Below are 14959 nucleotides of genomic sequence, written 5' to 3' on the forward strand. Positions count from 1 at the left end.
GTCCGAGAAAGGGTTGACGACATGTTCGACATCGGGGTTTGTTTTTTTACAACTTAAATGCCACCAGTCGGCCATCTTTGATCGCATCGTGAAACGAAATTATGTGCATATGTACACCATCATGCATTGTCTTTGCGCTAAGTATAAACAAAATGCGTTGATACATCTCCGAGATATGTTTGCGGACAGACGGACTGACAAAAACCAATCCAAAAGCCCCCGTTTCGGACTAAGACCAACGGGGGCTAATATTAAAGTGTGGGGTTTTCACATGACAAGTCAAATTGATTCTTGATTAAGCTTTGTTCAAAACTTGTGTGGACAGGATGTCACGTGACACAAGGTCCTCTCTTAAGGTGTGTTGTTTGCTGCTCTTTGTGTTAAAGATCATACTTCACCTCCGGAGACAACGCCATGAAGCCATGAACAAGAACAAGTGCTGTAAGTTACTGGAATTGAGATTGAGCACATTTCACTCAAGTGCACAAATAACAAAATTAATTTAAATTAAGGAATTATAACTCCATATTTCTTTTTTTTTTTTATTCGTTCACAGGCTGCTGTAACTCGACAAAGAGAACTGGAAGCCCCGGAAGACTGGATTCTGAAATCCCAGAAGTGAATCGTGCTGTGCCAATGATGGAAATGCCACAGCATCACACAACCCAATCTCATGTGAATTCACAGCAGAACTCAGCTCCACAGAATGAGACCTCCCTGCTGTTGATCCCTGATGTTTTATCCACGGAAAATGTAACCGAAGAAGACAACATCGCTTCACCAGTCCCAATGCCACAGCATCACACAACCCAATCTCGTGTGAATTCACAGCAGAACTCAGCTCCACAGAATGAGACCTCCCTGCTGTTGATCCCTGATGTTTTATCCAGAGAGAATTTAAGTGGAGGAGACAACATCGCTTCACCAGTCCCGATGCGACAGGACCGTTTTGATCCTGATAACCATCTGGTATCATCATTTATACCAGGAAATGTAAGTGAAGACAACATCGCTTCACCAGTTGAGATCTCAATAGAGGCCATTGAAAACTTGGGGAAAGGATCAGAGAAAATATCAAAACCCAGATTTTGTATTCCCGTAAAGAAACCAGTGGGTCCTTCTACAACCTCCCCTGGGGAAGGCTCAACATTGCATGGACCTGTAAAGCCAACAAAGGTTGTGATCACTCCTTCTACCACCACCAAAAGAGCCCCGAAGAGAAGAAATCCTCTGCGTAAAATGAAGCGGAAGTGGCACGTTTAGAAATATTGAGGTAGTTAAAATATTGAGGTATTGAGGTAGTAGAACGGTAGTTGGATTCCCGAGAAAAGCTCCCGAGTTGACAGAAAATGTTTTGGTTGAACAAAAGTTTGAGTGAACTACACAAGTCGTTATTCAGCTGAGAAAGTTCCATCTGGAGTCATTCTGGTCTACAGCGACATGACAACAAGTCATGATGATTGGAGTGCAATTATCAGGTACATTTGGGCTCCTAATCCGAACTTGAACCCAAACCCTCACTTTGTTCCTTCTCCTAATGGCCCCATACCTGTCCCCATAATGGAAAACTCCACAGCAAGTGAGGCTCTCTCTTCAGGTGGAGAAAATCTCACAATCCTTCGTTAATTTCAAGGCAGTTCCAATAATTAATTGCTTTCATATGGCAGGTACAATATTATCAAAACTTCTGAGTTTCCTGACTGTTCTTTTCCGGATAGCTATTTGAAGGCTGCCATGATGCAGGCTGGTGGCCTTCAGATAAATATCTCCTGATTGTCATCTCCTCTTTGCTTTCCCAAACATCTAACAATCTTGCTCTACTCTCCAGATGTCTCCAGGAATTGTCTCCATGCAGCTGACGTTAATCTACAATTATCAAAACTTCTTGCTTTCCTGCCTTTCTACTTTCTGTCTGTTCTCTTCTGGATAGCTATTTGAAGGCTGCCATGATGCAGGCTGGTGGCCTTCAGATAAATATCTCCTGATTGTCATCTCCTCTTTGCTTTCCCAAACATCTAACAATCTTGCTCTACTCTCCAGATGTCTCCAGGAATTGTCTCCATGCAGCTGACGTTAATCTACAATTATCAAAACTTCTTGCTTTCCTGCCTTTCTACTTTCTGTCTGTTCTCTTCTGGATAGCTATTTGAAGGCTGCCATCATGCAGGCTGGTGGCCTTCAGATAAATATCTGCTCAATTTGACCTACCATTTCCCCTTCTCCTCCAACTTCACCCTCCCAAATAAAAGCTTAAGGTCTTACATGTATTACATGTCATATCTCTTGCAGGTAGAATCGTCTTCCCAGAGTCTGTTTTCTTGTGCTCTTTCCACCAGCTCTTCAAGTTTGCTGACAAACACCACCCTCACATTTAGTTTGGTAAATGGTTTGGGGTCAGTCCTGCGGATTTTTACACCCTCTCGTACCTGAAATTTTCACCCCAGTCATTGTGTTGTAGTTCAGGTTGCCGTCCTCCCATTCTGGTTCAGGAGGTAACGGCTCAAGCCAATGAAGCCTTTGTCGCTCCTGTGTGAAGTGGGGCCATCGCCGTTAAATATAAAACACACAGGAAATGGCGCTCTGTGCTGAGGTGCGGCGGTGATGGTCATGGTTAACTTAACCCCCGACCAGGCAAAGATCCCCTGGGGGTTAAACAAGATTTGGGCACGATCAAAATAATTGCGAGGAATTGCGAGAAAATGTTTAATGAGTTTTTTTGTGAAGCACGGTGTACTGTGGAGCGTGTATGGTACCTGCGTTGTACCAGACACGTGGGGTTGGCGAATTCAGCTGAGGGATGTCCGCAAAGTGTCCCATGTCCAGTTTGCGGAGGTCCTGCGGCACAAGCAGTGGGGGTGGCGACCGCAGCTGGTTCTCCATGGGGGAATCCCCTGGAGTAAATTTAGCAAAATAAATGAACAGGAAAATTAAATTTACCTGCAAGGATTAAATTAACAAATTACAAATTTCTACCCTAACTACTGCTGGGAAGGCAATGGCAAACCACCCAGTATAACCCTTCCCAATAAACTGTAGTGATGTTCTGTAACAAGCTATGGTGCATCAGCATCAGAATATAAATCACAACACTGTTCATATAATACATCTTCCCTTCGAGTCTTTATCGTCAAATGTCACATTCCGCCTCTCGGCATATGTAGATAATAATGTGATTGCTTGAACTTTCCTTCAAATAAAGGATTCTTTTGCAGTTTGTTTGCTATTTAGCCTCAGCCTGGAGAATAGAGGAAGGCTTATAACTGGTGTAGGGTTTGTTTTCACAATTAGCACCCCAATTTTTTATTGCACCGCAAAGTCTCTGAGACCCCCAGGAGTACGAAACCACCATTTAGAATTTGGTTTTTCTTCCTGCACCTCGGAGCTGGCTGGGACTTTCAGAATGAAATTTTGCATCAATAATGAAAATAGAAGGTACACAGGGTTGTTTAAAAAAAAAAAATTGACCTAATTTTAAGGTCATGACCTAATTATAGACATTTTAACATTTTCACCATAACCTGACTAAGGTTTGTCCAATAAAATTGATGTTGCCCTCTCTAGATAGCCGAGAGCAAAGGAGCCTTTACGCTTAATTTTTGTCATTCCCCTCCAGGTTAAAGGTCAGGGTCAATTGGTGGTCTGAAAAAAAAATAAAGCATTTTCTGTCATCGTTCAATTTTCCAAATGCGGAATCTCAAAGACCGCTGGGTCTTTTAAGATGTTCTTGCATCGTACTAGTGTAACTGCATTGAAGTTGTGCACCTGATATTTGATTTGTGTCCTTGACCTACTTTTTCGGATTTTGACATAATTAACGAAAGACACCTTTTTTATCATAACTTGACCAATTTTCCTTTGATTTTCATGATGTTGCGTTTTATTAATCTGCACTCTATCCCTAAATGTTGCAGTCAACATCATATGACGGTCTGAGAAATATGCCATCATTAGATCGAGCCTCGGGTAAGCTGGGGGCAATTGTCGAGGAGAGGCTTACCCTTGGCGATCTCTTTGTGATCACAGATATCTATTTAGTCTTTCTTTTTTTTTCGTTTTATATTCTGTCTCGATGCACCTGTGGTGCTGCAACTTGGAATATATTTTGGTTGTGCTATCAGTGGACTAATCATTACCTTCATCGCACCTTCCACCCACCACCCGCTCTTGCCTCCTTTCAGCTACTCTCCAAACTGAGTGGATACAACAACAAGCAACAGGCATTTTAAGGGCCATTTTCCCTGCTAGAGCGGGGGTTAGCCTTGCGGTCCCTGTAGAAGAAGAAAATTAATTTGTGTACGTAATTTGTGTAAATCAAGTAGATTTACCTGAGCCTCGACTTTGCCATTGAAAATATGTAAACTTAATGAATATATACAGACTTGGCATTTAATATGGAATTTTTTTTTTTCTTGACTTGGGTTTACTTTCTTAACTCAGTATATCAATCTGGTGAGTTTCTTTTACACTTTGGTGATTTATTTGTTAAAAAAACCATGTCACTGATTGTCTGTCGAGGCAAGAAGTCAACAACAGGATTATATCACAGGTGGCGTGGCAAAATGTACGGACAGGTGCATTTGATGATTGGCTTCACAGTCGGGTATACAAGGGTTGTTGCGTTCTGTATCAGTGGCAAACAACTGCTGCACGTCTCCAAAAGTTATTGCCGCTTCCTCTGGAGATGGTCCGTCAACTCGACGATGCTGTTTGTCATGGAGTGGTGGCTTTACGAAATTACGGCATGAAACAGCGTGCTATTGCTCGGCAGTATGGCATCACTCAAAGTCAGGTGTCAAAGATCCTGAAACGAAATGCTCAGAGGCGTGTCCCTACTCCAATACCGAGGCCAGGATGTCCCCGCAGAACCACAAGGAGGGATGATCGCCAGCTGCACCAGTTAGTCCGCAATGGCCGTACCACGTCAGCTAATCGGCTTAGGGCTGAGTGGCAGCAACTGACAAATGTGCCTGTATCCAGAAGGCTAGTCAATCAACGACTGGTTCAAGCAGGCTATCGTGCCAGGCGTCCCCTGAGAAAGCCACGCCTGATCAGACAACACTGCCAGCGCCGATTGCAGTGGGCCAGAGAGCACCGTCAATGGCAGCCAGGACACTGGAATTACGTGATCTTCAGTGACAAGTCTTGATTTCTGGTCTATCGTCAAGATGGCCACGTCCGAGTGCGCAGACAAGTGCATGAAGCCTACAACAAAGATTGTATAGTGCCAAGAGTCCAGACTGGAGGTGGTGGGGTGACCGTTTGGGCTGCTTTTCATGCAGGGGGCAAAACTGACCTGGTTGTTCTGAATGGAAACCTTAACCAGTTCAAGTACAGGGCCATTCTGGAAGAAACATTGCTTCCATTTGCTCGTGCAGCCTTTCGAGGAAACCTTGTCTTCCAAGATGACAATGCACGGCCTCATCGTACTCGCATGATCCAACACTTTCTTGCTGACCGTGGTGTAGAGCATATGGAGTGGCCTGCCATGTCCCCGGATATGAATCCGATAGAGAACTTGTGGGCAGAATTAACGTGTCAAATCGACCACTTGGACCAGCAGCCGACCTCTGTGCGTGAATTGCAGCAGGCTATTGTCACTGCATGGCAAGCGATTCCTGTCCACACCTTGGCAAATCTCGTGAACAGCATGCCTCAACGTGTACGTGCTCTCCTGAATGCTCGTGGGGGTTACACGAAGTACTGAACTGTAATTTTACTGTCCGTAATCCCAGGCGTAATTTAACTTTTGTTTTTGTTAAAAAAAAAATTGGCTAATGTGCAAAATACTACCGTGTTCAAAAAGTATCCGACCTTTATTTTTCGTGCGTAAAAAAAAAGAAGCTAGCGAGGCGTTGATTGGTGCACGTATGTAGGCGATCCTAATGCACACGCGTGAATTTTTTCCCACCTGCAGAAGCTGTCATTCGACGGCAGACCGCCGATGAGTGAGGACATGTAAGTGAGCGCCGTCGGATTTTCGTTTTTGACAAAATGACGGAAAAACTTGAACAACGCTACTGCATCAAATTTTGTGTAAAGCTTGGCGATTCCCAAGTGGAAACGATCCGCAAGATTCAACACCGTTCATTCCATTATGAAGGAGGATTTGGGCTTCAGGAGAATCTCAGCGAAATTCGTACCAAAGCTGCTAACGATTGAGCAGAAGCAACTCCGTTTGGAGATCGCACAGGACATGCTGGAGACTGTGAACAGCGATCCCAGCTTCCTCAACACAGTGATCACTGGCGATGAGTCCTGGGTTTATGGGTACGACCCAGAAACCAAGTTGCAGTCATCACAATGGAAGCATCCAACATCCCAGAGGCCAAAAACACAAAATTTGATGCAGTAGCGTTGTTCAAGTTTTTCCGTCATTTTGTCAAAAACGAAAATCCGCCGGCGCTCATCGCATGAAATACCCCAGGTGTGTTTTTGTCAAAACGAGATCTGGTCTGATTTGGTTTCGACCGGATTAAACACAAGTGTCCGCATTTTGTCGCGGTGGTTCTTAACTGTTTCACTCACTTACTCTTGCTGCAGAAGAAGGGGTGATGAAAAGTTATTTGGTTTAGTGCGAAGTAAGTTGGTTGCTTATTTGTCACAGTAAGGTGACAGTTGTGTTTTTAAGCTTTGTTGCCGATATTGAGCTGGACTTGGTGTCAGTGAACTGCTAAAGGGCATAACATCGTGTTGTGTGCATGGTAAATTGCATTTTTCCTGAGTTGATTTATCTGGTATGATTTATCTGGTACATTGGTGTTGAAATGATTGTGGCTTTGAATGAATTGTTGCTTGGAATGTGTTGGAATGTGCTGATTGGAAAAGTGATTTGTGATCGCTGATCCGATCTGTTTTTGAATTGTTTGATTTCATTTTGAGTTGATTGAAGGTAATAAGGATTTGTGTTGATTTCTTGATTTGAGTTGATCTGGAAATGTACAAATTCTGTTTGGGTTTACAGTTGGCGTTTTGGTTATGCGATTTACTGGTTCTGGTATGTGTATTATTGGTCATAGATTTGTGATTTGTGGAATTGTTTGCACGGCATTGGTTGCATTGTTGGAAGTAATTGTGTGCGTGTCATGAATTGTCATAGGAAGAGTGGTTTCAACAGTAATGGTGAAAATGGTGTGCTTCGAAAATGGTGTGTAAGTCATGGGTAAATGAGAATGTATATGTGTGAAATACATTCGACGTGATTGATGTTTGCAGACGGGCTGACAGCTACAATCCACGCGGATTGTGATGTGACTGACGCTAACATTTATATGAATGTATACAACAACAAACAACAACAACATGCATTTTAAGGCCATTTTCCCTGCTAGAGTGGGGGTTAGCCTTGCGGTCCCCATGACAATCTTCTCCATTTTGCCCTATTTTCTGCATCTCTCCTTGTTAACCCCCTTGCCCGCATTTCTTCTTCCACCATCTTTAGCCAAGTCTTTCTCGGTCTTCCCCGTCCTCTACTTCCTTCTACATTAACTTCCATCACTCTTCTCAACCAGTCACTTTCATCCTTCCTCAACACATGACCAAACCATCTCAACCTGTTCCTCTTCACAGCATCAATCACAGGCTCTATTCCCATCATCTTTCGCAATTCATCATTTGTCTTCCTCTCTCTCAACGATACTCCGCACATCCATCGAGCCATTCGCATTTCCATCCTTTCCAGCCTTCGTTGCTGCTCTACGTTCATTACCCATGTCTCGCTCCCATAAATCATAACACTTCTCACACATGCAGCATACACCTTTCCCTTCAGCTTCAGCGACGCTCTCCTCCTCATCAGCATGCCACTCAGTTCCCGAAACTTCTTCCATGCACATCTCACTCGAGCAACCGTTGCCGAGTCTGATCCACCTTCTCCATTCAGCATGTCTCCGAGGTAGCAAGATGTTTTCACACCTTCCAGCTTCATGCCGTCTCCATGTATAAATGGGATGTATGTATATGAATGTATAAATGGAAAATATTTCTTTTAAATAGATATTGTGTCATGACACAAAAGGTTGAACGTGCGATTCCAGAAATGAGCAAGTATTTTTGATATAAGCTGACGTTTCAAGTGACGATTTGAAATGTCGGAAGCTTAGATCAATCTTAAAGATACAAGCTTTTCATCTGTGAGCTGCAAGTCGACCATTTGTTCAATTTTAGATACTATACCTAATATTTACATGTAAATGCATGACTGGTCTGGATTTGGACTGCTCTGTGAGTTTTTGGGAAACCGGTATGTGTCGCTGGAATAGGTTTGATTGGTTGTTACATATACTCTGGGTACATGTGACTTAAATGATGAATTGGACTTGCTGTGAACAGTGTAGATGCAAGAAGAGATAGACAGGGACACAATGAGCTGCTAGGTGAGCCATTGAGGTGGTTTGGATGTTTTGTTGTTGTTGTCTTGCGAGTTCGGTTGTTGCATTGCCAAAGGTTTCTGTGTGGTGTGATGTCTGTTGATAGCGGATTACCTGTTGTCTTGTGTGACGTAAGCAGGGATGTATGTAACTGCCTGGACTCAGTGAAACAAGTTCAGTTGTTGACATTGGCTGCAAATTGTCCGGAGTGCTTTAATTTGCACAGGGAATGAAAATTGGGATGACAATAATTGCAATCACCACCATCTCTTATCTTCCCCAATCCAAAACCTTGATCTTTTCTACCCCCGCTAATTTCACCCCAAATCCACTTTTTGAGGTGCCGACTTCTTTCCTGGAAGTCCTTGGTGTCCTTGCGTTTTATACATATCCTGCCTCCCCCCAGGCCCTCTCCCTCCCACACATCTCCTGATGTCCCTGCTCTCAAATGTTGTGTTTGTGTGCTTCCTCCCCTTCTCTCCCCATCTTGTCGACCGCTCCCCTTTTTATATACTTTGTTTGCTTGTTTGTTTGATTTGTTTGTTTGATAAATGTCAGCTCTTTCACGAGCCTCGACTCTGTATACAAAAAAAAAAAAAAAAAAAATGCATTCATTGAGTAAGTTACATGTTTCGTTTTGTGGATCTGGGGACAAGCTAGTTTGATGGGACCCTGGGGTCTTCTGCGTGTCTATGTGTTTGTCTGTCTGTTACACTGGACTCTTGGATGGGTTTTCATGAGACGAATTTCAGACAAAACCCTCTTTGTTATTTCGGAATTGATCTGCACCCAACCTCACTGTGAAACTTTGGACAGGTTGTGTGTGTCTCAGAGGTTTATGGACAAATTTGGGTGTAATCTGGTGGACAGTATCAATGTAGAAGGAGACCGATAGACATCAGAGGTTAGAGTTGTGACATGGAGTAGACAGATGGAAATTGCGATGTTCGCGCCATGGGTGTAGTGTCCCAATTCTGGCAAAATTGGTATTTACACGTCACTACAATTGGTGGTGATTAATTCTGGTAAATTTGGAATTGGTGGTGATTAATTCTGGTAAATTTGGAATTGGTGGTGATTAATTCTGGTAAATTTGGAATTGGTGGTGATTAATTCTGGTAAATTTGGAATTGGTGGTGATTAATTCTGGTAAATTTGGAATTGGTGGTGATTAATTCTGGTAAATTTGGAATTGGTGGTGATTAATTCTGGTAAATTTGGAATTGGTGGTGATTAATTCTGGTAAATTTGGAATTGGTGGTGATTAATTCTGGTAAATTTGGAATTGGTGGTGATTAATTCTGGTAAATTTGGAATTGGTGGTGATTAATTCTGGTAAATTTGGAATTGGTGGTGATTAATTCTGGTAAATTTGGAATTGGTGGTGATTAATTCTGGTAAATTTGGAATTGGTGGTGATTAATTCTGGTAAATTTGGAATTGGTGGTGATTAATTCTGGTAAATTTGGAATTGGTGGTGATTAATTCTGGTAAATTTGGAATTGGTGGTGATTAATTCTGGTAAATTTGGAATTGGTGGTGATTAATTCTGGTAAATTTGGAATTGGTGGTGATTAATTCTGGTAAATTTGGAATTGCTGGTGATTAATTCTGGTAAATTTGGAATTGGTGGTGATTAATTCTGGTAAATTTGGAATTGGTGGTGATTAATTCTGGTAAATTTGGAATTGGTGGTGGTACAAAGATAATTATATTTTAGGTGTTGGTGTAACAGTAATTACCAAATGTTCGTTGTTGGATGGCAGAGGTAATGGTGCAGTTTAATGTTCACACTGTTTGGGAAAATAATGCTCTATGCAACATGATCCTAAAAAGAACCCATCCCTATATCTAAGGATCAGGGAGGGAAAGAATGGAACATTTGGGGTATTAAAAGTTACGAAACTCAAAATATCTAGGTTTGGATGTGCAGTCATTGGAAAAAATAAATTGAATATGATAACGGTTCCAGATATCTCTGCATACGAGGCATTCTTATGGGGTTAAAATTATTATTTTTATATACAAAGGTGCATTCATGAGAAAGGAAATTTTGTCTGTTGAACTAATAGTTGTAAAGGGTAATGTGGTATATGAACTTTTATCGAATACCCACCAACAATATGTGTTTTGTATGCAGTTACAGGGCATACTTTTGGCTAATACCTGAGATGGAATAAGACATTAAATATGATATTACAGTAACAGAGGATGTAAAATAAGCTGACTTTTCTAATAATTACAGGCCCGTTGCGAGTGCCATGTGAGTTCACCATATTTAACAACCACCCCCTCCCCCCAGATAGGAGGAGGGGGGTGGTGGTGCGGGGGGGGGGGGGGGGCCTTGCGACTTGGCATATGACATTCCATACTTACGTCTAATAAATGGTTCCCGGTTGAATGACACCCACCCTGATAGAATAATGATAATGATAAGGAATTCCGACGCAAACAAATGAATATAAAGCATGGGTTTATGTAAAGTGACGGTGTAGCTGCCTCACAGTGGGATGGTATGTTTAGTAAACAAAGACAGATGTGATAATGGCCAAGAGCTCACTAAGATGAGCCGGATGACTTGTGAAAAGAAATTTGATAATGCTCCCCTGAGAACGGTAATATTTTGATATGTACTGGGGAGTGGGTTCTGGGTAAAGATTTGCTGAATTAAAACACAAGAAATGATAACACAGAATTAATACTTCTCTGCATTTAGCCCACACAAGAGCCATTCATATAGCAAATGAGAGTAATTATTAGAAATGTATAAAAATAAAAATAAAACCCCACCTTCAGAGGCCATTTTTCCCCCGCAAAGCGGGGGTTGGCCTTTTTCGGGCACCGTGGTTGTTGTTGTTTTTGTTGGTCCCCTTTTTGAAGCAATGTTTTACGGCCGGATGCCCTTCCTGCCGCCAACCCTTTTTGTCGCCTTTTACGACAAACAGGGAATTACCAGTGAACTGGTACTCAATTTGCCGACCTCGGAAGGATGACAGGCCGAGTCAACCCCTCTGGCGTTAATTCAGCGATCGACCGGGATTCGAACCCAGGATCCTAGGCTGGCACCCTAGCCGCTAGCCCAACACCAGGCTTAGAAATGTATACAGATGCCAAATTCTAGTGAGAATGGAAATGTACACATTGGAGGTAGTTCCTTTTGGTTGGGATGAATTATGTAGTCGTTTCCCAAGGATGCAAACAGTAGGCATCTAAGGAGATAGTGATGCCAGGTGTACAAGGTTGGGAAAGGACGGTATAAATGTAATGAATTTGAGGATAGTTTTAGCCCCAAAAAAGGATTGGTTTGCTATTTCGACCTCGAAGTCGTGAAAATTGCAGGAAATACTTTGAGGCTGGGCATTTTAGAGGCTGAGGTAAGTCTATTATGAAATTCATTTTCACCATTCTAAATGGTTCCTGACATGGAGTGGAAGTACGAAACGGGTGTGTTCACAAATTCAAAGGCAATGAAAGATATGTCTTTGGGAAGTTTGCAAAATTTGTGATGAATCTTGCATGGGTCCAGCAAAGCATTTTTCAGTTTATTGGAAGTTGGATTTTGTAAATTAATGGTTTAATATAACCACAGTAGAAAATAATATACAGATTTGGGACATTTTGTAAACTTTCGAATAATGAGAAGATTCATAAAATTCATTTTATTTATTTAATGGAAAATATATATATATATTTTTTGTATACTGAATCGAGGCTCGTGAAAGAGCTAACATTTACTTCACAAACAAATCGACCAGACAAACAAAATACACAAAAAGAGGGAGCGGAAGACAAGATGGGGAGAAAAGGGGAAGCACACAAACACAACATCCGAGAGCAGGGAGATGTGTGGAAGGGAGAGGGCCCAGGGGGAGGAGGCATGGGAAAGGGGGGGGTGGGGGGGAGGGAGAAGTATAAAGCACAAGGACACCAAGGACTTCCAGGACAGAAGTTGGTATTTCAAAAAGGGGAATTGGGGTGAAATTAGCGGGGGTAGAAAAGATCAAGGTTTTGGATGGGGGAAGATAAGAGATGGTGGTGAACAGCTGTTTTAAAGACTTGGAGGGTGGAGTGGGATTGAAGAGAGTGAGGGAGTTTGTTCCAGAGGCGGGAGAAAAGAGGAAGGAAGGAGTGAAGGTGAGCAGAGAGTCTTGATTTTGGCAGTTTAACCAAAAGAGGGTTGCAGGCAGATCTTGTGCGACCTGTAGGAATATTTGCGGGACAGAGCCCAGAGAGAGCTGGGGGGCAAGGCCAGAGAGGAGTGGGTAGAAGACGGAAAGACCACCAACCTGCCTGCGGTGAGTGAGTGAGAAGCCCTTGGAGTTAGCTTCATCGCGGGAGATTCCAATGATTCTGAATGCTTTGGTTTCAACAGCGCGAAGACGAGCTAGGTGTGAGGCAGGAGCACCAGCCCAAAGGGGAGAGCAGTATTCCATTGAGCTGCGGATGAAAGCCTTGTATGTGGTGAGGAGCTCAGGTGTGCCAAGGAAGGACTTCGCACGACTTCGCACGACTTCGCACGACTTCGCTCCTTAGAAAAAATATTTGGGTTACAAGTGGAGAAGCATGGTTGAAATTACGATCCAGTGGATGATATATATATATCCCAACACCATACATTTTGATAACGTGCGACATCTACATACCGGTGCCATTTGTATTCACTGGTGAGAGTGCAAATATGAAAATTGTAAATCTGATGATAAAACTAGGTTATTTTTCTTATAAAAATAAAAATAAAGAGGGAGTATCCAGGAAAAGGATGTTCAAGTGAACTTTGTGCTGTGAAAAGAATGTCGAGTTAATGGAAGTGTTTTGTTTGATTAATTTTGTTCAATTTGTGTTCAAATGATCAGTTTATCACAATTCATTAAAAAATGATGAAGGGATGCTCCAATTAATTGAATAAAATGAGGAGTTCAATAATTTTGTAAATATTTGAAATGTACATTGTTGCTTAAGGGGGTAGAACAGTAAGGAGAATAGGTAATAGCTTCGGCTCACTTCCCACAGCCCTCCTGATTAATTTCATAGGTTAATTAAGTGTGAATCGGTAAGTGGTAAGACTGGAATGGTAGCGCCTGCAATGAACCTTGCGGGGCTACGGTTCAGGGGTGGCGGGGGGGGGGGGGAGGGGAGGTGGGCTGTGTTATGTTGGTGGGGTAGAGATACTTTAGACCAGGTATATTTGTGTAGGTAACATGCTCCGACTGTCGTGAAGAAGAAGAACTACCACCGAGTAATAAGTCGAGGCCTTGTTTAGCCCGGATGTCGGATTAAGGTGTATCTTCATCCCCATTGCAAGGAATGGGGCATGTTCACTAGTTATAGGGATTATGTTATCTACTACCTTCTTAGTCAAACCTCTGTGATTTATCCTTTGTTCTTAATGGCATCGCACCATAGACACAAGTTAGAATTGCCATTAAACTCCACAAAATAACAATAAAAACCAACTGGAAGCCAGGCATCAAGCACTAGGGCTGACAACCCCGACTTGGCAGGCACATATAGCTAAGGCTGGCCGAGATCCATGCCCAGAAGGACAGCGATTGGGCGAGAGTTGACCAGCGGGAAGGCCGGGTATGAAGGGAGTCACTGATTGGTGAAGGAAGGACGAGGAGGAAGCAGCGCGCTGATTGGCAAGGTTCGACCGATGATGTCAGAAGCGGACTGCATGTGGATTGGGTGGAGAGGCACAGATGACGTCACGAGATGGTCAATAACAGAAATCTCGGACCGACATGCTCTCTCTTGCCTTCTCTTCTCGTGCCTTTTGCCCCTCACGCCTTCCTCTCCCCTTGACTCTCTCCTCTTTGTTCCAGACTTTGATGGAAGACGGCTGTGCGGGGACGAAGGGCTCCAGGAAGCGATCGGACCGACTGTGTTCAGATACGCCATCGGAGACGTACAGAGGGAGCAGGAAGAGCCGCGGCCCGAGAACTGAAGTTCTCCGTGCGTGGACGAGTGTACGAGCCCTGTAGCGTGAAAGGGCGCAAAGAGGCCTGGTTCCCGCCAACGCGCGCGCAATGTCGCCACGACCCTGGACCAGTTTGCAAAGCCTGACGAGATCCCACCAGTGATCGGAGCTAAGTGCATGAAATAACCCACATATTTATTTCATTTGTTCTTCCCTTCGTCTGTGTGTAAGTCTGTTATGGGCACATCCCGTTTAGGAATTTAGTTCGACCGTGTTTTATTTTGTACCGGCATTTTATTTTAATAAAGTTGGTGTTTTGAACATTTTAAATCTGGTTTTGTTTTGAGTTTATTTTCCGCAGGTTTGAGGACTGCAGTGGGATCCGTGAAGGTAAGCTCTTCTTCGTCCCCTTTCTCCTTTCTTTCCCCGCGTGTATGAAGTCTGCAATTGAACTGAACGCTTCAGAGTTAAAAGCTTGCTTTGGCTATCCGTGATCCCTGTGGTGTTCACCTGGGGAGTCACGCGACAGTACTTAACCACAAATTAATGAAATATCTTTATCAAGTCTCATTAATTGAAATAAACTTCTGTGATGCCTTCATAGTGTGCTGGATGAACTGTCTCGGCTGGATTTGATTCCCGACGATTACAAACAGCTAGGCTGGTGGTTCACACA

General features: G+C 43.1%; 1 protein-coding gene across 1 annotated transcript in view; it reads left to right on the top strand.

Annotated features, from left to right (window-relative positions):
* The window catches only part of LOC144892186 (uncharacterized), a 27644-nt gene extending 12886 nt beyond the window's left edge, over positions 1–14758 (top strand). Inside the window, exons 11-13 of the mRNA XM_078777463.1 lie at positions 387–441; positions 557–993; positions 14189–14758. Of these exons, the coding sequence (XP_078633589.1) occupies positions 387–441; positions 557–993; positions 14189–14347 (651 nt within the window). The 3' untranslated portion in view covers positions 14348–14758. The remainder of the gene's footprint in view (positions 1–386; positions 442–556; positions 994–14188) is intronic.
* Positions 14759–14959: the final 201 nt, after the last annotated feature.

Source organism: Myxine glutinosa, chromosome 5, assembly GCF_964187855.1.
Source record: "Myxine glutinosa chromosome 5, kmMyxGlut1.1, whole genome shotgun sequence".
Lineage (NCBI taxonomy): Eukaryota > Metazoa > Chordata > Myxini > Myxiniformes > Myxinidae > Myxine > Myxine glutinosa.